The following is a 24,035-nucleotide window of genomic DNA, read 5'->3' on the forward strand; positions in this document are numbered from 1 at the left end:
CTTTGCCTACTCATCTCACTTCAGCTAGAGTCAATATTAATTGGATCAATCCACATGATCATTGCCTAGTCCACTCCAAAAATTACAAATTATTTCCAAAAGCCCAATGTTACACCTTTGAGATCTTACCCACTCAAGACTACAGGGGCCCCTGCAGAAGCAGGTATTATGCAAGGTGCAGTGCACTGCCAGAAAATGGGAGTGTGATCTTACCACAGGAATTTGCAATTCAGCTGGGGCGATTCCAAATGCTGCCCTACTGCTGTATGATGTCACCCAAGAATCCTCACTCTTGTAAGCAGCATGCAACAGATCCAAGCCAGCAGTAACATATTTCAGTGTGACAACAAACTCCCACATTAACTGTGCAGTTAGCCCTGTGAAAGCCAGCAAGTTTGCCTGTCCATCATACGTGCCCTCCCTAGTACCCCATCCTTCATTGTTTTCAACCATCCTTGTTAACATTTTTCCTAATCATTGCTAGGTGGCCTGCTACTTTTTGCAGCTCTTATGTTTGTAGGTGACCTACTGGAAAAAGGAACTTCTAGCTTCTCAGAAAAAAAGAAAGAAAAAGGAAAAGAAAACAAGTTTGTGCTATTGACAGAACTTACCTTCTGTAAAAGAAAGAACTAATAGCATTCAAGTCTCCTCGACAGCAAAAGGAATAGGAAAAGAGGTTCTATTAATATTTGGTACATAAAAGTCAACAAATGATTAACAGAAATCCACTAGAAACAGTTTCACAGCAATTCCAGTCTTAAACCAGTCTAATATATACAGCTAATAAATTCTCAGCTAGGAACTTGACTTCAAGTAAAGAAATTTCTGCATTTCTGTTACTACATTGCCCTTTCCTGAGATCTACATTTAATTGTAGGCTAGGATGCAAAGAACCACCCAACCCTATGCTTGTTTGGAATGTATCAGCTCTGCCCATGTCCTGTCCATAAAATGGCCCATGTTATAACAGACCACAGGAAGGAAACCTAGAGATAGGTGTTAGAACAGTTTACTTTTCACCCTTTGAGAACAGGATGATGAATTCTAGCTAGTAAGAGCACCCGTTTCAGCAGGGCTACTCATGAACTTGAATACAAGAATGGAGAAATGCTCCTTCACACACGAACCAAGAATGTGGGCTGGCATTTGGCATTTCCACTGCCAACACTCCTGTTTTCACCCTGAATGATCAGGCAGGAAGAACTTGATTTCTACATGTTACAGAATGGAAGCAACTTGTAACTGAGTCTTAAGGAACTGGAGTGATTTAACAGTTTTCAGTACCCCCAGCCATACAGGGTAAGTATAGCAAAGCATTTATCCCTCAGCAGTTCGAAGTATCAGAGGGAATAACATTAAATTAGTCAACACAGCAGACCTCCAGCTTCCTTACCCCACAAAAATAGACTATTTGCTAAAATGGTTTATGAAATGAAGATTTTGGCTGAAGTTCTCTCTTGACGTTCCCTATGAATCTAGGAGTTTCCACAGAACTCCTCAACGAGGAGACAAACTGTAGAGAGAAGCAGCACTGAGAAATACACTATGTGTGTAGGAAATACATTCAAGGATGTACGCTTGTAGGGACATGGAAATATTTCTGTCCTGATGCTTTTCTTTCCTCTCCCTGCCTTCCCAGTAAGCTAGCCTAAAGAAGGAAAAAGAGTTAACTGATCTTAACAAGATCATTATGTTTGAAGTAGTATGGTAGTGTGAAGAATCAGACTACCAGATAGGTTATACAGCATAAAGGAGAAGATGAAGGCAGCAGTTGTAGAGAGGACACTTGGAATTTTCAACTGACACCAAGAGCTGGGTAGTCTATTATACTGTCTATTATAGTGAAGAATTATGTATGCTAGGATAGACATTGCATCCCATCTTTTATTTGTGTGAATCTTGACCAGTCTTAATAAAATGTCCTAGCCAGAAGCTGAGGCAGTTGACAATCAGAATGGTCAACTTTAGATCCCTCACTAACAGCACTCAGTTTTCAGTGTACAGTGCTCATGTTCCAAAAAGCCAGACATACCTCAATAGAAAGTTGCTCAAAAATCATATTTGGATTCAAGCATTAATAAATAACCACTGTGATGTGGTTAATGAAGAACAAAAAGCCTGGAGAGAAAGGCCATGAGCTGCAAAGGACTGAAACGAGATAGAAAGGGTAAGGTTTACCACACCTAAGTGTTCACACAGCACCTGTTCTCCTCACTCCACTTCACATTAGAACTCCTAGACTCAGACAGATACAACACAGACTGTAGCATTCTCTGTCTAACATGCATCCAAAAAGGAAAATTTATCACTTTCTTGTGTCACTAAGATTACTCATTTAAAGTCAGCTAGATAGAGAACCTGGTAGACTGTGAGACAGGACTAAGAAAACACAGGTTTTTTCTAGTACTGTTAACTAAAAAGTTACAGAACCACATCTCTGTTTGAGGTGCCCAACACCAGAACAATTTACATCTTCAGGCAGCAGAATCTGCAATAGCTTTTAGAGGTATTTTCTAAATAGCTAACCTTCCAGCTTCTGGTTTTCTTTTTCCATTCGAAGTAACAGAATTTGTTGATGGATGGCTTTTCTCCACAGACTTTGTAGTTCTTCTGAGTTTTTCCTCTCTCCAGTTTTATCTGGACCATCCTCATTTTGCAATACTAGAACAAGAGGGTCTTCCTCCAGGGGTGGAGCAAGAGGGGATAAAGGTAACAATTCACATCCATCATGACCATCTGCAAAGAATCAGAAAGCTATTACAGTAAACTCAGATTGTTGGACACATCATGAAAATCTATGTCATAGCAGAACAAAAATATCTGTCTTTCACATTCAGCAATGACTTGCCAATTCCAAAACCAGAGAAAATGCAGTGCAACAGTAGAGAATCATTTTTAAAGTGTTTTGTTTACATTAATAAAGTTATATTTAAATCAACTAGAGTTAGATAAAGAGTCACCCAGTATTTCAAACCATTCCCCTGCCAGCTCCATCCAGTTACCACAAGACATTTATCCATAAAGCCTCCTCTACTGTTGAACTTGTTTACTGCTATGATTTACCATGGGTTCTATATTAAAGCTATTTTTTCCACCTGCTAACTGCACTACAGAGAGTGCTATAGCACTTTGTGGTCACTAAATATAGAGCTTACCATTTGTCTATGGTTTTGATTTCTGCCAAATGGGAATTTATGAATAGCATGGTTTCAGCTATTTCAGGAGTTTCTACCTTAAATGGCTTAAAGCTGTAAGAATTACTAACACAATCAACAGGTGCTATGTGCACTACAAGGTCAAGATATAAAACTTACCAAATACTCCTATTATGTACACAGGTCAGGGTCAAAATTTCTTAACTGTTAAAAATATTATTGTCAGTAAAGAGACCTGTCCTAATTTCCTTTGCTACAGCAGCTATGGCAGATTGCAATTCATTTGACTTTGATGCTAAAATCCTCTCTTCAAAGCAACAACAACCTACATAGTCTAAAGCCCCATAGTCTATGAGCACAACTGATCTCTGGCGAGGTTCTAGCATGAATATTGTACCACGCTGACTCCCTTCACCCTTTCTTATTATCACATGCTGCAGTTCACTACAATATTAAGTAACAACTGCTTGTTTATTTTCTTTAAAAGCACACACAGACCTGGATGCTGCATCTTGGAAGGAGATTTATTCATAGGTGAAGCTACCTGCAGGAATATTCTCCGCCGCCAGGAGATGCGGCGAGGTGTGAGCGTGGCCCCCGCAGCATTTAGAGATTCACTGCTGCAGAAGGTTGATGTTCTTTTCTTTCCCTCCCCATCACTGAAGGAAAGAAAAAGCAGATGGGGTATTTAAAGTCAGTATTCCTTGTAGGGGAAAAAAACCCTTTATTAACTCTGTCTAATATATAACCAAACCTGCAGGAGCATCTGTGGGGAAGCTTAGGAAGGCAAAACGTGCTGTGTGTGAGCTTCACCTTGAATGCTGAAGTGCCCCATTGTTTTCTTGTGCACAGTGCTGTGAAATTTGCACTATATACCACCAGGAAGCATTCATAGCATTCATACAGGGCTCAGCTGGAAGCTCAGAATAAAAGCTTAACTTTTTGAGAAGCTAAGAGAGAAACACAGTAATACTTTGCCTCTAACTTTGACAGCAATGGGTTTTGTTTTGCTACACATCAGTCTTTGGGTGGGATCTGATGTAACACCCCTAAAAGCAGAGATGGTGTGCCAGTGGAGCACAACACTCCATTTAGTGCCATTTTAAATGTCATGCTGAGCTCACAGGTGAATATTTCATTGGAGACAATGTTCTGCCTTCCCATATAGTCTCTTTCCTAAGCTTCAACAAGTGGATGCTTCACTTGGATAAATGGGGACACATGTCCTCATGTTTCATCAGCTGTAGGAACAGACCCTGCAAACAGAGGGCTAATCTTCTCTCCAGATGCCATGTAGAAATATAATTGCACATTAATTTTAATAATGAATAACTTAATCTTATGCTGCTGGAAGAAACAAGGAGAGGATACAGGAAAGCTTTACAGGGAGGACAGACCAAATACACCTTTCTACTGACTACTGCCAGAGGAAAAGACATTTAGCTTTCATAAGTACTTTACCCAATTTCAGAAATATTTCAGAATTTTGCATTTGTGGTAGCAAATTAGGTGCACAGATACTGTATAGCAATGGGCACATTGATTATCTGCCACTAATCCTTCCATGTAAATTCAACAGCACAAGGCACAATTACAAACTTTTAGGAAAAGAGCATCAGAGGGAGCTGTTTCTACAGCTTCACCTTCATCACAGGGAAAACTGCTATATCAAAACAGTAGCTACATTTAAACCCTCATCCTGTAAGAAATTTCAATGCTATAGTGCAAGGATCCTAAAAAGTTAGATGAAAGGAAAGCCCAGCACAATCACTATGTTTTTAGGGGAAAGGTAGTTGCAGGTGATGGCAGTTTGCAGCTGGAGCTCATCCCCCCACATCTGGCTTGCACAGGAGAGATTTGCAAGGGAGGACTATGAAGTTTCAGCTACACCAGTCTACCAGCTACACTATCTTAATCAGCACTTCATAACTAAAACTTGTGCTGAATGAATGTGCTGAATTCACCAAGCTAGAACTGGCCTTTTTGGTCACCAAAGCTGTCACTATGCTAATGATCTATAACAGCTTCCTGGTATTTGTGAGCCTGAGTGACCAACCAGACTCCCTGTCATACCAAGGTATCAGACCCTCCTTCTGTACCCTGGCAGAGAAATAGCCATGACTTCAAACTCACCTACCCAGCACAAGGCACCAACCCCTGCTCTAAAAACAGCTCTGCCAGCTGGGAGCCCTGGATGACACATGGTCTGAACTCTCCTCCACTCCTGATTCAGCTTCCATGGTGCCCCAGCTCCCTATAGCATCACACTGTTTATTGGTGGGCGGTCTAAGGAGATCCCCAGGCTGCTCTAACCTAAACAGCAACTGTGACAACCTTCTTTGTCTAACTCTGTGTCTCTGATGATGATGGGTCACCACTGCTCGTGGTAGCCAAACACAGACTACTTAGACTTTAACATTCTGAACCTGTAGGTGCTGTTTTTAAAAGGTATTTCAGTCCAGCTCTTGGAAATGGGGTACTGAGTTTGGATATACATAATTCTAACTTATGTTTCTATAAATAACTGCATCACAGCTACTTCTTACTATTTCAAGTCCTACATATCATCACATGTTATAACACAAAAACTGAGTCATTCCAGGGCTTACTAAACAGACACTACATAACAAGGGAATGAAAAGTTCTTTTATGCTGCTATGTACAAAAATCTATGTTCAGCTACTGGGCTTCTAAACAGTCCTAGGAATAGTGTTCAATTTATAGCAGCAAAATTCACAGAAAAGTGAGAATAAGAAGGTGGCTATTATAGGGTATGAAACTAACCTGTTTACAACATCTGAGTCATGGAGTTTACATTGAGATGAACTAATCACATATGCTACCTCATGAAGCATGCAAATCATACTGCTCTGAAGACCTGTATTTCTCTTGTTAAATCCTCCCGTCAAAATAATCCCCTGTCACTTTAATCAACTAATACTAGTCACCTTCTCTTTCAAAGAGCTTTCAAAGAGTAAGGGATTAGAGGAAAACTTTTGCAATGCTCAGAAACACACCTTGTCATATTAACCCAGGAAGACACCAAGATTTAGAAAGGGAGGGTAGAAAGGGAGCAAAAAGAGTTTCCTCATTTCAAGACAGACAACTCCTAGCTTAGTATCAGATCTAAAGGTGTGAAAAAATACCCTAACAAAGCAAAAGTAGGAAGAAGTCAGAGTAAAATGGTAGTGTCTCCTACCCTAATGAAAAGATTCAGGGGGTTAGTGCAAAAAGTTTCTCTAAACAGGGTGGGGGTAAAGAAAAAAAAAAATGAGCTATCAGCTCCCACAAAATGAAGAGGTTTATTAATGTGAGTGGAGAGACTAAGCTAATGAATCTCCAAAACAGGAAAAACAACTTCTTTAGTAGAGCTCAGTCATTGCCACGGAAAAGCAGAGCAGTTTTCACTACCACCTACACAGACCTCTTAGGTGGACATCTTCCCATCTACAAGGGAAACAGGCTGCAAGGTCGCCTAATGGAAGAATCACTGCAAAAAGATAACAATGTAATATTCTGTATTTAAGACATATGCATCACAAGTCAATTTGGAGAATGATGGTTCTCTGCAGGGCTACTTACCCTACACTTCTGACCCAATACAGAAACCAAAACACATTTATCAGCTTGTATACAATAAAAATTAAGCAGCTGTAAATTCAGTATAATGCCTCAAATATTTCAGTCTCTACTTTCACCCTGAAGCTGTTTGAAGCAATACCCCAAGTACTCAAGAGTACAGAGTACTGATCATGTAAGGTTTTGTCTCAGGTAACTGCAAGTCAGTTTCAACCATTCACTATTCTATCAGATAATGCACAGCATGAGGATAGACAGGTACTTCAGGGGAAGAAAATAAAAAGGAAAGAAAGAAGAAATCTCAAAAAATTGGTCAGATTACAAATATTCTCATTGCTTGGTTTTAATTATCTAAATCTCTTCCCAAAACTGTTCTTCAAAATACTCCCAAAGACTGACATATTAAAAACCACAATATTACCCTCCCATTTCTTGTGAACTCTTTACATAATACTTACCTGAATTATTTTGCACTTGAGCCCATGAAAGCCAAATGACTTGTGAATAAATACTGTTGTTGCTCATGCCAAGACTTGTATTTTTCCCATTTTTGCTTTCATTTCAATGTCTCTTCTTGACTGCTCTAAGTAGCAACTGAATAAATGCAACCTACTTTACAATTTGGAGGCTGAGATGGTACAAAATCCCCCAGATCAAGTACAGAATTCAACTTCCTAGCACTTAAGCTGGAAGACCTATATGTAAGACTATTACATGAAGCATTTCTTCTGGGAAGAAGAAAAACCAGTTTTTACCAGCTTACACCCCTCTGTTGGTTCTCACTCCTGTCATATATTTTTATTCTGAATAATTATTTTCTGCTATTTTATTTAAAGAATATTCTCAAGTATTTTCCTTCTTTCATGAGACATAAAGCTGTTTTAAAAAAGGAATCTGTTCAAATTCAGCTTAAATTATCCTTGCACAACAACACAATGAACAGAGAAATTGTGGGCTAGTCAAACCTATGCTGAAGATTGTTCCATTTTTAAAAGTGTTGCTTTTGTGTTTATATTTAAAAACCTTGTTTACCTTTACGTTGACCAGATTTTTTTTAATCCTTATCTGCAATTCTGTTCAATGTTGCACAACACACTTGTCAAAAGTCAAGATTATGTGGAGACCATTTCCATCCCAGCCTTCTCTCCAGAGAAATATATTGACAGTGCTATAAAAACATTCTGAAGGCTGAAACATTCTGAAAATATTCATTTTGGCATCAACATAAATATTATGATGCCAAAATTCACTATACTGTTGATTTCTTAAAGAAAGGAACTGTATGGGGGGGCGGTAACTAAATTATCTTTATGGTCCCTTCCTACCCAAGTGATTCAATAAAAAACTCTAGAAAAAATTAAAACAAACAAAGAAAAAAAACCCAACAAAAAATCCCATGCCATTCTATAACATACTCTTTGCATAAGCCCATCTGACTGCTACAATTCAAAACTCTTTCTAAAATGAATTCCAACTGAAACTGTCTCTGCTCTTGCATGTTGAAGTTTGCCAGAACACCAAGAAACGCTGCCTGCTGCATCATGTGTAATCTCAAAGCTATAGGATAAAGAAAAGAGACTCTACAGAATTCTTCTCCTGTGCAATAGGAATTCCACACTTCATGAATGCATAGTGACCAGGATTATTCTGGAAAATGCACTGAAGTTTTAATGAGGGTTCCTAACAGTCAAACAGCTTATAGTCTGCAGATTGCAAAGCACTGACACACTGTGCTGAATTCCAACCTATCATACACTCACTCACATGAGAATGCCAAAAACACCTCACACTGATCTTATTGGGATAGATGGTGGTCCTCTCTGAGAAGGAGAACCAAAGGAAAAAGCCCCAACAAACCAAAGAAGCAATCCACAAGTAAAGACGTTCTTGTCATTAGGAATGAGAGGAAATTCTGATGTAAAAAATCAGAACAACTTCTCATTCCTAAACCTGAGGCCATAACATACATTTGCAAGTTCTGGCCACTGCTAGTTGGACATTATATTTCATTCTCTGTTAGCCAGCTGAAGTGATGGATTACCTCAGTGACCCTTATCACATCAGTATTATTCACTCAGCACTTCTTTCTGACTGCATCTGCTGCATTCCCTTCACAAACCCAACTAGATGCTACCAGTGTACTCTTGCTATTGCCATTTCCTCACCATGACAGTTCAGGCCCACTGAAAGACCTGTAGCTACTGACATCCGATTTTCACAAGAGTCTCCATACAAATTAAAGATCAAATGGTATCAGAAATGTGTATATTGTAAAACTTTGTAGAAACAGAGTGGTCTTCTGGGAATTACCCCCTGAAGATCTCCCCACCCCAAGAGTTCAAAACTCCACTATAATGAAACACAGCAATTGAACTGCCTGCATAACCAATGCCAAAATAAGTATCTCAGAAATTTCCAATTTCAGTTTGGCATTAAAATACAGTTTTCATACAATGCTCAATCCTTCATTCCCAAAACCCAGAAAGCTGGGTTTAATGTTGTCCATTGCCTGCAGAAACTGAGCTGGGCAATTTTTCAGCTTGGACCAACTCCGCTGTCTAAAGGGAACACAGAAACAAAGCTGGACTGGAACCCAAATTAGAGATAGCCTGTGAGAGATGGGTTTGGGGGATTTTTTGCCACTTTTCATACCTTTGCTTCTTCCCAAATCCTCTTCAGCTGGAAGTTATTTGTTAATTCTCTCTAAACATCTCACAGTTAGTATCACCCAGTTAACTTGGTGTTTCCCATTCCTCATGCACAGGCATCCCACATTAGTACTGTACACTTTTCACACTGCTCTTTTCTTATTTTCACATGCCAGTGATCATGGCAACACATGCTGGTTTGCATTCAGCAAAGAAAGCATTAAATTAGCATAACACTCCTAAAATCCATTGCATTTCATGTGACAAACCAATGCAGCAGATTTGCAACACTGCAACAGAAATAGGTGACAGCTACTTGATGTCAGCACAGAAGCCTCAAGTTTTAACAGGCTTTTTGATCCAAAAGCCTGTTTGCCCATTAGCATCATGGGAGTCTGTTAGAAATGCAGGAGCACAGGGCAGAGTGGGAGAGATGCCATGTGCTGCATTCCACCGGGAATCCTGCTGTTAAGCTAGTGGCACTGGAGAACTAGGCAGGAGACAACGCTCTCACCTCTTGGAGAGGTCACTTTCTGAGTGCTGGAGCAACCTTCCTGAGCCCTGGTAAATGGTTTTCAGGAAAGAAGGGGCAGAGAGAGAGGAGGGGAGACCAGGTGACGCAGATTCACTCTCACTGAGAGCGCGCCGAAGCCCGACCACAGGACTGTGCAGGCAACAAGAGAACACAGCAGAGGGGTCAGCACGGATTCAGATACAGCAACAAAACCACTAGATTAGAGACACTGGCCAAATACCTCATCTGGCCTTACATTAACTTGGTTTCCCAGAAGATAAAATGTACCTCGTGCATTCCTGGGCAGACTCCCTGGGGATATTGATTTTGCTGTTAGAGCTGATTTCTATTAAAAACTTCTCAATGACATTGCAGAACAGGGAGACCACCTTATTTCTTTAGCTTTATTTATTCCCAAAGCATATTCAGAAAAGGAATCTCTTAAACATTCAGAGAATATCCTTAGACACCTTCTTCCAATAATATAAACCGCATTGTTTCTTCCCCTTTAGTTTTCTTTTACCTTTGTAAACAACACATTAGGAAGTAGAGATTATGTAAATGCAGTCCTCCTGGATAAATTTTTGTGAAGTAACTAAATTAAGAAAGGCAGTCCTATTTCACAGTTAAACATTACTTAGTAGCAGTGACAAGTACTGGAGAGGACATAAAAATTAATTCAGTTTCTTTTGCAGAACATTTATGACTAATCCTCAGAAGGAAAGAATGAAAAATTCCAGCCTAGAACCACGCTGCTACAAACTGTTTTGACTGAAAATCTGCTGATGCCACTTAATCAGTGACTTCTTACAAGTTATTACAAAGTAATACAGTCAGCAAGTCCTTCACTTTAAACTGTCAGGGTTTCCTGTTTGCATACAACACAGTCAGTGGGGAAAAAAAGTTTATCTCAGTAAAAAAACACATTATTTACTTCTCTAGAAACACAGTGTAACAAAAGCTACTTTCTTACCCTTCACTCCCTTCCATTCCCTTAAAACAGAATAAAATTTGTTACCCTTCTCTACTAGCTGGTGCAGCACTCATGCTGATATTTTAATGTAGACATCAAATAGGTGACAAATTACTATTTAAAGCCATTTTTAGAAAGAGCCCACAAACAGAATTACAGCCAAGCACTGAAACATCAAACAGGCTGGAGAATGTGTTCCCAGGAGCAAAAAACTTTTGCTCCAACAGCAAAAAATTCAGCTCATCTGGACCTGAGTTTTGTAAAGGGTTTGGAATTTGTATAGTCACTTCCTGCAGGTAGCCAGCCTAGAGGAGAAAAAGAAGGCACAACCAAAGAGGCCCACAATGAACTGTGGGGACATCTTCTGCTGAGTGCAGAACTCCTGAAGGAACAGTGTTCCATATATTAATAGCTGGAGAGTCTCCAAAAAGGAAGCAGAAAGAAGTTACAGAGGGAAGCTACAGAGGGAAGCTCTGGAGAAAGGCAAATAGGGAAATCACATGCCTCAGTGGATGTGCTTAATCCTTATGTCCTTTTGCAAGACTCCTCACCAGTTTTAACGCTGGACATACTCTCTGTGAGATTTGACTAACATGGCTACAGACATTTGAAGCTATTAGTGCCCTTTTCATCCTGGCATCAAAGTTTCAGGCTGCCATCTCTGCCACTTAAAGCACTGAGAGCCTGCTTTCCAAAAGGTCTGACTAACAAGACTGCCAAAAAGGCTCGAATAAATAAATAAACAGATTGGCACGGGCATCTGGCTGAATCATCAATTTGATGGATTGATGCCTCCCCTGAACCACTAATTGAGGGACCATGAAGTTACTGCAAAGTACCAAACTACTCAGAGGCAGAGAAAACAGGCTGAAAAAAAAAAAAATAAATGAACAAACCAACCCTGGAGAAGTGCAGAAACCCACCTGAGCTAAGCTCCTCTTGTACTTTGCCAGAAGCAGGGCTGCTGCAGCCTGGCCAGGGCGGGCAGGGGGCTGCGGGCAGTGGCACGGCTGCCCTGGCTCCCTCACCCACCTGGTGTGCCCTGGCTCCCTGGTGTGCCCTGGCTCCCTGGCTCACCCACCTGGTGTGCCCTGGCTCCCTGGTGTGCCCTGGCTCCCAGGCTCACTCACCTGGGCGCCTCCAGGCCGTTCTGGCGCAGCAGCGGGGAGCGGGCGCTCTGGGACCTGCCGTTCTGGAAGGTGATCCTGCGTCGGGCGCTGCTGGGCGGGTGGCTGAAGGTGTGCGCGCGCCTCCTGAACTGGGGAGAGTCCGAGCCTTCCTCGGGAAACGTCTGCCAGGCCGAGGACACGGGGGACGCTGGAGGAGTCGCTGGCGGGGAATCGCCCGGAGAAGTGTCCTGAAAGAAAGTGCTGGCGGAGTAAGGCCTGAGGATCTGTGCCCTGCGAGAGCTCTCACTTAACCCACAGGCAGCCAGCAGCAGGGCACCAAAGCCTCTCCCCCTTCTGGGTCATGGCCTATTGTATGCTAATTATCACCCAAACCAGACATCCTCTGAGAGTTCGCTCCAAACCAGCAGCGTCCTTCTTCCAAAAAGTGAAAGTGGAGGGAGGAATACAACCGTATACGCAGCACAAACAACATACTAACTACTCCAGGCATCCTCTCACAGGGACTGGCATTCCAGCTACCAGACTTGTGTCTCTTTCAGGAAAACACAGGAATGGAAAAGGCTAGGGAAACTGCTTTTTGCTAGTTTCCTCGACATATCGCGAGCATACTTCCTGTACCGTCACAGCAACATCCTGGAAAAGAGACTGTTATTACACAGCCAGTTTATGAGTAACTGTAGCAGGAAAACCAAAACAGAATCTTCACCTCCTGGGAACACCAGCAACCAACCCACATGTGAGGTAAAACTTTAAAAACAGGAAATAAAAAGAAAGTGAACAGAGTTCCGCCCTCTTGCTACCATACAGCATCCCCAACAGCTGGGCTTAGGTCAAAAATTCTTACTTCCCTAAAGCAACTATTATTTACAGAAAGGATTCTTCACCTTCAGAGCCCTTCCTTTTGTTGAGACATGACCTTACTTAATTACTTCACTAAAACAAGGCAGAAACCAGAAATTCCTTGCTTTTTGTAAAAGCAAGGGAAGTGTAGGAAAAAAGGACTGGCAATCAGATTAAAGCTGAAGCTTCGAGTCAACATAAACCCCAGCTTTCTTACACCCTCTGCCTCCCAGTGGAAACATCTTTGAGTTTTGTAAGTTGATGTGCTTTGTTCTCCTTCCTTCAAATGAAAGCAGAGTGCTGTATTTACGCTGCACTGAGAGCTGTGTACGGGTCTGAGCTAAGCTCCTTACGTACTCTGTCAGGGGCCAGGCTGCTGCAGCGCTCAAAGCTGTCCACGCTTCCCAGGCGCCCTCGCATCCTGTTAGCTCCCTGCGAGAAGAAAGGCAAGAAAGTTAATCTGGTCCTCTTCCTCTTTTTCTGAAGGTTAGGCAAAGATGGCAACACCTGCACAGGTGAACACAGGACAGTTCAGGCATGTGACACGGCTGACAGAAGACCAAAGATCATGGGTCAAGCACTGGTCTTGACAAGTAAGTGGGATCTTTAGCTGCCCAAACTGCATCTTCTCCCACATTGCTCCCAGGAGTTTTAACCCTGCACTCCATTGTTTGAGGCAAGTGAGTATTTCCTGACACTTCTGAGGCAAAAAAGTTAAGTTGGCTTAAACAGCTTAGTTCAAAAAACTCCAGACTTCAGTACTGTGCATGCACTGCTCCTGATGGATGCTCCTGACACACTACAGTCCTATGAGATACAGTTTATCAATATCTGAACATTTCAGACAAATTAAGTCCACCTGGGCAAAAGGAGTAAAAGTACAAAACTGGGGAGAAATGCTGTCTTGGCAGCAAATCCAGCCAAACAGCATCAGACAAGACAAGATTTTTCATTTAAAATGCAGATAAGCCTGATGCAAATTTGCTAGAAATCTATGCTGAAGGATTTTTGCTGAATTTTTAACAGTCCTTTAGTTTCACAAGAAAAGGCAATAGATCCACAACACTTTTGACTAGCTTTCTCTCCTAATGTTAACTCCCTGGTTATGTTTGCTGTTGGACACTTCTGACTGCTGAAGCAAGTTGCTTTCAGTACTTTATAAGGGGAAAAATAGCCTAGGTTTTTGGAAAATTATGGACAGAGCTCCTCCTGGTATGCTTGCAGCTCCAGGGGAAGTTTTGTCAACATCACCAGAATTTATTTAGCCTACTTTTTCCCAGTAAGAGTTATTTTCAAGACTTAGAGTGCCCTTTAAGTACATTATCCCACTTAAGTGCATTACCAATAAACACTCTGCCTGAAGCATCTCTTCACTTGATCTCCCAAAAAATCAAGAGCAAAGTGTAAGTTGGAAGTTTCTCGTTACCTTTGAAAATGCACACTTTTGGCACTGTAAGAAGGACTTTTTGGTTAAGAAAGCACAACAACAGAAGAGGTTAGTGCAGCATGGAGTGGATGAAATCTGTTGAAAAGGTCAAAGAAAGGTTATATTTGTTTCTCTGAATTACCTCATTAGGAAGCCTGTTTTTGGTTCAAGCCTCACAAAAACAAGATCAGTCCAGCAAAACAAACAAGTGAAGAAGTGACATTCCTCTGGGACTATGTGAAGCCAGGGCACAGAAACCAACAAGTTTCCTAAGGCAAGTAGTGAGTGGCTTAAAATGTCACTTGATGCTATTTACCTAGCTAAGAAGGTGTCCACTTAAATTGTTCCTAGTTACTGGTTACTACATACTTCTTTCTAACTTTTCTAAGATTGAGGCAGTCTAAGACTCTCTCCAATTTACACTGACTTCTAACTTTTATTTTAAAAAATTTATCTATAAAAGATGCTGAATGCCACTTTGAAAAAAAAAAACCACCAAAATTAATTTAAGTTCTTTCATGGTCTCTCTGTTACTAAATGGACTTTTAAATAAAGATGGCAACTTATGCATAATTAGCTCTATTGAATCAATGCCATCTGCACCTGGCTTAAGGAGGGGAAAACCCACTACAGCAATAAGTATTTAGTGCTTAAATACCGTTAAGAATTAAGCATGACCTGTGAGGCTTCTTGTAATAGCCTGATGAAGAATAAGAACTACTGAAACAGTCACCGTGTATCACATTTATGCACATAACACACAGCACAACTGCACAGAGACACTGGTATGTAACTGCTTTAAACAAATAATTAGTGGTTGAGCTGCATTCCAAGTAATTTTTCTTGGTCTTCTACCGTGTAACCTTAAGGTGGATCTGCAAGGATGAACCCCTACGTGTATCATGACTCACTGCTGTTCCTGATCTATTGTACTGTCAAGGTAAAGATGAGGTGACCTTTCTCACAATCACAAATCCACTTCATAAACAGCAAACTTGAAATGGCCCTAGTTCAGATTCAGGTATCCCCTTCTCTTGAATTCAATCATGAGCTGTGGGAGAGCCTTATATTATAATATGCAGAATGTCTCAGTGGCCCTGGTGAGAAGAAACATACTATACTAAAACCCCCCTAACATCTATTTATAAGAAATTTCCCTTCAGAGATTTTTCAATTTAAGCAGTGTATTTCATCCAAATGACTTTTCCTTGACATGACTGGAGTGCCAGCATGGCTGTAAAAGCTTTATTTCAGTGATGACTTCTTTCACAGTCACCACAGGGTTAGTGACCCACCACTAGAGTTAGATCACTTGCCAGTCACATGTCCCTTAGATGTGGAAAAGAAACCAGACACATCAAAGGCACAACTGTAGCTGTCACCATTTGATGATATTCCAAACTGCTGAAATTACCCAAATTTTCTGACTGCCATAACTCTTTTGCTCTCTTTTACACAGAGTCACCTTTCTCCATATTCAGACCAAGTTTCTGGTTTGTAAAATCTGCTACAAAAGAAGGTCAAATTTGACCAGGAGAGTTTAATGGTAGTTTTAGCCCTAGATCAAATTGACACCTACCTGTAAATTCTAAGGATTCTCTCTGGCTTAGAGTATTCTATTTCCATTACAGGGAGCATCCTACATTTGTAGGTTACTTTCTGGCATGTCCATGTAAACAGCAGGACAAGCACAATTTAGTGCTTTTGAAGTTACTAGCAGAAGGAAATGTCACTGGTCTGAATTATCCTGTACTCAGCTCATCACATTTCCTCTGTAATGACATACAGGCACACGGCCTTCTTCAGGTAGTTTTCCATATGCCTCTTCTCTGACTCATCCTTCTGAGCAGAGGGCACTAAGCAAAATTTGCCATTCAGACCTCTTTACCAAAAGACTATTTAATGTAAGAGAGTCTCAGTGATTATCTGTAATTTCACATAATATCTGGCTAGGAACATTAAAATGAATATCAGCTCACTTTTTAAGACTTTTGCTTTTCCTGCACCCCCCGCAAAAGGAACTTTGTTACTAGCTTCTAAAGATTCTTACTGCCTAATATGAGCAATTTTATCTATGAGCTGGAAGGTATTGCTTCTCTGAATAGAGAGATTTCCCATATATGCAGGCACATCTATTCACACTTTGCAAAATCAATAACATGTCTCTTTATGGGATCATTCAACCCTCCTGACTGAATTCTATTCTGAAGCAACACATGCAACAATACCCAGCTAGCTCACTTGCCACCTACAATGAATGTTCATTATTCAGAAATTTGTCCTTTTTTCCCCTCAATATCTGTGGCCTTACAGTAAACTTTCTTAAATCACAATCAACCCAGCTGTAACTCTCAGATTTCACAACAGGGATATTGCTTCATTAAGCATTTATCATATTGAGGACAAAACAAAGAAATATCTGCTAGGTCTCTGCTATCAAGGATATCTGGGACAGCTGATGATAATGAGTTGTTAAACTTACCCTTGAGAAGATATTTTCCAGAGAGCTAGTCAAGGATTTCTTTGCCTTGTTTTTCAGAATGTCAAGTTTAAACCGGCCACCACTGGTGGTGCTTTCTGGAATTGCACTGTTAGAAATGACCTGTTGAAACAAGCAAGGACACCATTCAGCTTTGGCAACTCTTTTTTTTAATTGTGAAGACTATTTCCAAAGACTAGAGCTGAACCAAGTTACATAAGAAACAAAATAGCCTTGGCCTTATTAAAAAAAAACATCACAAACACACTACCCTCCTCCCAAAAAGAAAAACCCCAAACAAAAAACCAAAACAGTCTCCCAAACAAACAAACCCACAGTTAAAGGCACATTCCATCTGAAGGACTATATTGTAAAGGCATATCAATTTAACAACACTGTTGCCCATTCCCTTTGCAAGATAAGTTCGTAGTTTAAACTAAAACAAATGCCTTCTTCAGTCCTACTCTTCCTAGACATTATTGCTTGGGCATGCAGATGAAAGGGGAAAGAAAAAGAAGAGTTATCCTCACATTATAAGGAAATACAGACATAAAATTCATTGGTTGTCTTTCTTCCTGTCATGTCCCCTCAACCTATAAAACTCAGGCAAGCCACTATGAATTAAATAGGATTTTTTTTTCCTGTATAGTCGTTTCTTAATTATAATACTCAGCTTGAGGTACTTCTGAAGAAATTGAGCAGTGATCCTACAAGTAATTGAAACAGCATATTAATAGTCTGGAAAGGGGAAGAGGAATAATAAAAAATATTAAAGTAATAATAAATAATATTAAATAATTAAACCAAGCTTTACCGACGGCGCTTCACCAATGTGGATGTGCATTTTCTGCTTAGTCTCACAGAGCTGACGGAGGTGTAAGATCACAAGTTCATTTTCTTCCTGGTCATTTTCAGGCTTCATTTTCTGTCAGTAACAGCAAAGAAAGGAGTTTTTCTTTCAAGCCATGATTTGCTTATCTTTCCTTCCTATGTAGGTATTCCTTGAAATTAATATATTGATACACCAAACACCAGAGTGCACTGTTATTATGTTGAATTGCAATTCGGTGTACCTTCACACTCCTGGGCAAAATAGAACAAAAACTGAAAAATATTGCAGGCTGTAGAGAGAAGGGAGCTTTACACCCATACATTTTGTTTTCCAAGCCTGTTACTACATAGCCCTCTAAGTGGCATAAGGAAACCAAGCCACTCTGTTCTTCAGGAATCCAGAGGGGAGCACATCCTTTGGAAGCCTAAATCATTGTATACTTCATCCACTAGAGTACATCAGCTTACACCAGAATGATGTGCCAAAATAAATCAAAAAGACAAATTCTGAAGATGCCAGACATGTTCCTGATACCTGCATGTCCCTCATGCTCTCAGCCTACTCCCACGTCACTTTCAAGCAGGGAAACTTGTTTACAGGTGAAAACTAACTCAGAACAAAAAAAAAAAAATAGTCTACATAAGAACACAGAGTATCTCAGCAAATTTGGGAAAGAGAACTTTTCCAACAGCAGTGTGTATCACACATGAGTTTAAATTTGGAGCATGCTATTTCAGTATGATTTTTGGTGGAAAAATAATAAATTCTACATCAACTGCACAACAAACCAAACAAATCAAAAGCAAAAATATCTAGTCCATTTTATCATGGTCTTCCTCAAATTAGGAAGAACTTCTTCTAAGGTACTACCTGAACACGTTCAAAAATGTCTGCTTGCTCATTGTCAGTCAGCGATGACAGATGTCTCTGAATTACAAGTTTGGCTCTTGGTGGATAGAGTCCTAGGAAAAGAATGGACCATTAAAGATTCTCAAATGAACTCTCAAAACACTTTTTGAGCAAAATGACAGTAGAAGATATAAACCTGCCTTTGAGTTTATACAAGTTAGATGTATGACAATTGTATATCCAACATACACATGATACAAAATAATTGAGGTTTTGCTAAACCACATGGCTTTGTTTCCTCTCGTTAGCAGCAAAAATATAACCAGCAGCAGCTAGGTGGCTGGCTCCTGTGTGCTCCCTACCCCACCAATGGCTTCTGTCCTAATGCCAAGAGATCACTGACAGCTGGAAGCCTGACAACTGTATGGGAGGAGGAAAGGAACAGATCAAGGTTATAACAGGAGAGATAATCAATACATAGGATACTTGGAAGTTTTCAGATAGTTTTAACTGAAAAATTAAGAATAAGGAAAAAAAATTAAGAATAAAGTAAAGAATTTCTGACACTCAACAAAGTGCATATTTTGTCACAGAGGTACTTCTAGGAAGCGACAAAAAATGTGAGTGAAAACAAATCCCTTGAATCAGATGAAGATTTTTTCCATCCATGGTGGGTATCATTCATAGAAAACTGTAATCAGAACAAATAATTTTTTTTTTCCAAATAATGCAGCTTTAGGTTTTATTTTGCTAAACTTCTAGACTCAAAGCAGATGGATTAAAAAAAAAAGAGATATTAAAGTAAGTTTTTCAGTCACTAAGTACAAAGTTTATGAAACTACTACTACTACTACATTACTCTATTTGATGCCCCAAGAGGAGATTTTATTTTGATACTGGGTACTTTTCAAATTACTTACACTGCCTTCAACAGCAGCCTCTGTAGTTTATCATTTACAGAAAACTTTACCAGCTTATCCTTACCACTTCTGAATACCTGTTGTTATATCCAGAAACTATAAGTCATAGACGAGGAAAATTTCATCCCACTAAGATTTTACACTTGACTTTTCATCCACCAGAGGGAAGCAAGTGGCAGCAGTGACTTTCAATGAATGGGAGAACTGTAAATATCGAGCACCACCATAACCACACCAGAAAATACTCTACTATTTGCTTTTTATAACATACTTATTTCTTGTTTTTGCATACAATGCTTTGCAAGAACACCTAGCAGAATGATTATAAAAACAGGATCCTAACTTTTTATTTTAAAAATTCTATCTTGTAAGACTTTTTGCATGTGTTCTAGCATACTTCACTTCCAGAGACATTACAAAAGTTTGTCTACTCCTATCTGAAGGTACGATGTTGTCTTAATTTTCTTGATTAGACATTAATCTCCTAACTTAATAGTTTATTTTCCTATAACATAACTAGATCTTGAAGTGTGTGAGGGAATAAATACAAAGAAGGAAAATATAACCCCAGACAGGAAAGAAGAAACACACAGGAAAGAAAGATCCTTTTTGATCATGATTGTCTTTCTATGAGTCATTTTGAAAGCATGCAAATTGAGGAAAAAAAACCAAAAACCCAAACAAATGGAAGGTCAACTGGTGGGTTTTGCTGCTCTGCTTAAGAAAGGTATGATGATGAAAGAGTATTTATAGCAGAAGCAACTCCATATTCTGTTGCAGTATCATTACTGCTAACTCTCCACCTAAATACAGAGAATGCGAAGTGACAGTAAAAATTGAAAACTGGGGTACTTCTACCTCTGCTCATATTGTCTAAGTTATTCCTCTAGAAAAATCAGCAAACCACAATTAGAAGATAAACTCAGCTGCTACCTTCAATTCTTTCACAGAGTTTGTGCAATGAATGCATAGGGCAGGCCTCACACAGTTTGATCTGTGTCTTGGCATTTTGCAGGGCTGCAGCAGTGCTGAAGGCTTGCTTCAGGGTCAGCATTACCTCATCAACCTGTATGGGAAGGAGGGAAAAGAGTGTATAAACAAAAATACATGCCATATACACAAAATTAGATTTATAAATCACATCTCAAACAGGTGCTTTACAATTAAAGGAAAAGACAAAACCATAGAAACCAATCTGCTGTTTTTTAAAGAGACCAAGGTTGAATTCCCAGCTTTCTGCCTTTTTTGTAGATGATCACTATCTTTAAGGTCTGCCAGACAGTGTAATTTTGATGTCTAACTGCAGCTACTCAAGCTTGCTGGGAAAGCACCCACTATTTTTTGAAACTATAAGTGAGAATTTTTAGCTTGAATATATGCTGGGTAAATAAAAAGCATTAATTTCTTTAGCTTCAAGTCTCTATTGTAAACTGCACATGTTCCCTCTTAACCTCTGTCATCCTACCACTAAACCATTTTAGCAGCAACCCCCACAAACCCATCCCTGCTGCCAGACAGGAGCTTCCTACAGCAGTTCCCTTTTCTGCTGGATCCCAGAGTGCCCACCAGCTTCATCACAATCACTACACAGCCCTAGGCACTGCTGGCCTGACCTGATCCTTCCTTTCCTGCTCCCACCCACACAGCAGTGCTGCTATGTTCCCACACACCAGCACTAGAAAAGCTCAGCTTGTATCTAACAAGGGTTGAGCTCACAGCATTTCTCCACATTCATTCAAACATGCCCCCAGACCTGGCACACAAAGCACTTGGAGCTCCCCTCTCTGTATTTCAGGGGAATACAGTGCTTATTAAAAGCTGTTTGCTCAGTCTCAGCATTAGTAAGGAAAGGAGACAGCAGCCTGAGAGCAATTTTAGGAACAAAATCAGTATTCTGCTTCAGAATCAGGTCCCCACTCTGCTTGTTACTCTGTTTTATAAGCAGGAAGAACAAAGCTGAAATATTTGAGACCAAAACCACAGAGTTTAACATTAAAAACATAGAGACTTTTTTTGGGGGGGGGTCTGTCACCTGGGGGAGAAAACGAAAAAAAAGTAGAAAAGGAACCTGAATATAGAAATTTGAACTAGTTTGTGTCCCAGTATATGTAGGTTTGTTTTGTTTGCTTTAAGCCTCAGGTTCTAAGCATTACCAATAATTTCTGAGCGCTTTCTCTTCTTAGCAATAAAGCAGAACATTGAACAGTGCATGTCCATCTTGCAACATGGACTGGGAAGTTTTTTAAGTTGGCTACAATCCCTCTCCAATGCAAGATCCACAGAACAGTGCTAAGCATATATGACTATCCTAAAATCATAAGAACTATAGCACAAACTGTAAGTAGGCTTAGAGCAAAAACACACAAGCCTCCCAGCACAGCCTGGCTGGCAGTGGGGAACCTGGAAAGGTCTGCCCTGCCACAGTCAAACTGCCACCAGGGTCCATCTGAGTGACTGCATCCAAAAGTAGCTCAGGAAGGTTTATTTCATATTGCAGTGTGGGCACACACACACAAATCAGTACCAGAATAAGCAAAGAGGTTCATAAAAACATGGGAGTGTTATGCACCACTTAAGCCTTTGAATTATGTATGGTCAGATTTATCAATAGGTCAGATATAACATTTTCTGTTATTACAATGATAAAGCTGATCTCATAGCAAGCTCCCATTTTGACAAAAATGCAGCTTCAGCTGTCATGGTACATCTAGAGCTGTTGGCTGTTTGAAGTTTTACTGATGCAAATCTATTCACTCTCAAACTAGGAGACTGAATAGATTAACAAATTACATTTTCAGCTAGGCTAAAAAAGTGATTTTTAAGTTTATCTGAGAAAGAGTTAGCAGCTGTTACCAGCACCGTCAAACAAATGTAATTCAGAAAAGGAAACAACTTCTTTTAAAGTGTCACAGTTTTAAAATAAAAATGGAGCAGTCAAAATTATTTCCTGTATATATTTCACACTATTAAGCTACCTGTTATCAATAAAATCAGTGATATCTGGAACTTCAGTTAATTGATACAAACTTCATACACTGTTCAGTGTACTTTTTTATAGTGACATACATCCATGAATATCTATGGTTTTCTTCTTCTGTGATCAGGTGCTGCTATTTTCTTCTCCTGAGGAACAAAACAGACTACAGGAAAGAAGCTAAAGCCAGATGTAGGCTTAAGACACATGCAGGATCAGCCAGTAGTTTAAACCCTACCCTGAAGGGTATGTTTGGCTTTTATCATCAGCTTTGTTACTGATTCAATACATGTCTTTACATGTTTAATGGGGAACCAAGTTTCTCAACAGTCAGAATTGGAAGAGTTACAATCAAATAGAGAGCCCAAATATGCTCACAGTCACACAGCCATACGGATTCATCTATTTGTTGCTGACATTTGCATCAGCAGAGTAGCAGGATATGGCTGTGTATGAAGAGAATGTTCACATTTCCTACTGCAAATTTGCATATGCACAGCTGACGTCCTGCACCTGAGCAGATGTGAGCACTGGGTCTCAGCTGACACAGCAGAACGACAGAGACTCCTATTGTTCAGGAAATGCCTTGGAAATGCTCTGATGAAATGGTCAGGATCATCAGTAAATACTCACCAGAGACTCACTTGCACATTGGAACACATAGCAAATATACTGGCTTAACCCAGATTCCACAGATTCTCGGCAAATGAAACCAAAGTGATCAACATGTTTTATACCCTAAAAGAATTTTAAAACAGCATTAGTGGACTATTTTGTAAACAAGTATAGTTTCCAAAAATTTGAATAACTATAAATGCATACCCCTAATGTTCTATTTTACAAGTAGTATAATTGTATTTAAATTGCTTTTTGTATTTAAGTTATATTAAGATCTTTATATAATTAAACCCAAAGTTATCCAGCAATAAATCTGGACCGAACTTATACCATCAGCAAAACTGAATTTTCAGGGAAGCAAACTAAAGACTGCTGGGTTGGATTTGGAATTGCCTCCACAGTGAAAATTTAATTTTATAAGCCATGCTAAAACACAGGATTGGAGAAGTATCAGGGTACGAGCAGACTCTTGCTTTCCTGTGTTAGGACTACACAAAAAAAAAAAAAAAATCCCAAAAGCCAAAAAAAACCCCAAAAAAAACCAAAAACCCCAAAACAACAACAAAAACAAAGCAAAAAAACCCAAAACAACCCAAAACCTAAAAAAAACCACAGACAAACAAAAAAACCCCACAAAAACGAGGGAATAAGTGGCAACCTACAGAATTCCAACCAAATTATGAAATAAATTCTTTGAGACTGAGTTACATACCAGAAGTTTCGAGACTTACTACACATTACTACTGACACTTTTTTCCAAGATCTTAGTGTAACAGCTTGACAGGGAACGCTGCCTTGCTAAAAACAGCACTGAGAAGATCAAAGACAGCTGCTTCCTAAAAAGCACTATATTCCCAGTCTCAATTCATGGAACATGACTCACTATTGTTAAAGCTTTTGCCAATGTTTTAATCATCTGAGTATGGAAATAGTAGATTTTCTCCAAATGAAAGCCTAATCTCTCAGGTTCAAATACAACAAAAATCAGAACACAGTTGCTTGGATCCATCTCCAAAGAAAACACCTATACCATAAAAGAGAGGAGGAGGCAAAGCAACTTGCCTGTCACTACAGAAAACACTCTAGACAAAATTGGAA

The 24,035-nt window shown here is 39.8% G+C and overlaps 1 protein-coding gene across 3 annotated transcripts in view; it reads right to left on the reverse strand.

Moving 5' to 3' along the window:
• Window positions 1-24,035, reverse strand: part of TBC1D4 (TBC1 domain family member 4) — a 99,704-nt gene that overhangs the window by 14,382 nt on the left and 61,287 nt on the right. The window contains exons 4-13 of one of the 3 annotated variants that reach the window (XM_059493379.1): window positions 22,953-23,057; window positions 20,279-20,411; window positions 18,447-18,538; window positions 17,559-17,669; window positions 16,748-16,867; window positions 13,197-13,271; window positions 12,000-12,226; window positions 9,897-10,046; window positions 3,654-3,814; window positions 2,527-2,736 (exon numbers count right to left, since the gene is read on the reverse strand). In XM_059493379.1, the coding sequence (XP_059349362.1) occupies window positions 2,527-2,736; window positions 3,654-3,814; window positions 9,897-10,046; window positions 12,000-12,226; window positions 13,197-13,271; window positions 16,748-16,867; window positions 17,559-17,669; window positions 18,447-18,538; window positions 20,279-20,411; window positions 22,953-23,057 (1,384 nt within the window). Of the gene's footprint in view, window positions 1-611; window positions 2,218-2,526; window positions 2,737-3,653; window positions 3,815-6,579; window positions 6,620-9,896; window positions 10,047-11,999; window positions 12,227-13,196; window positions 13,272-16,747; window positions 16,868-17,558; window positions 17,670-18,446; window positions 18,539-20,278; window positions 20,412-22,952; window positions 23,058-24,035 lie in introns of those variants that run through there. The other 2 variants (XM_059493380.1, XM_059493381.1) reach the window with 2 other exon arrangements.

The sequence above is a fragment of the Ammospiza nelsoni genome, chromosome 2, assembly GCF_027579445.1.
Source record: "Ammospiza nelsoni isolate bAmmNel1 chromosome 2, bAmmNel1.pri, whole genome shotgun sequence".
NCBI lineage: Eukaryota > Metazoa > Chordata > Aves > Passeriformes > Passerellidae > Ammospiza > Ammospiza nelsoni.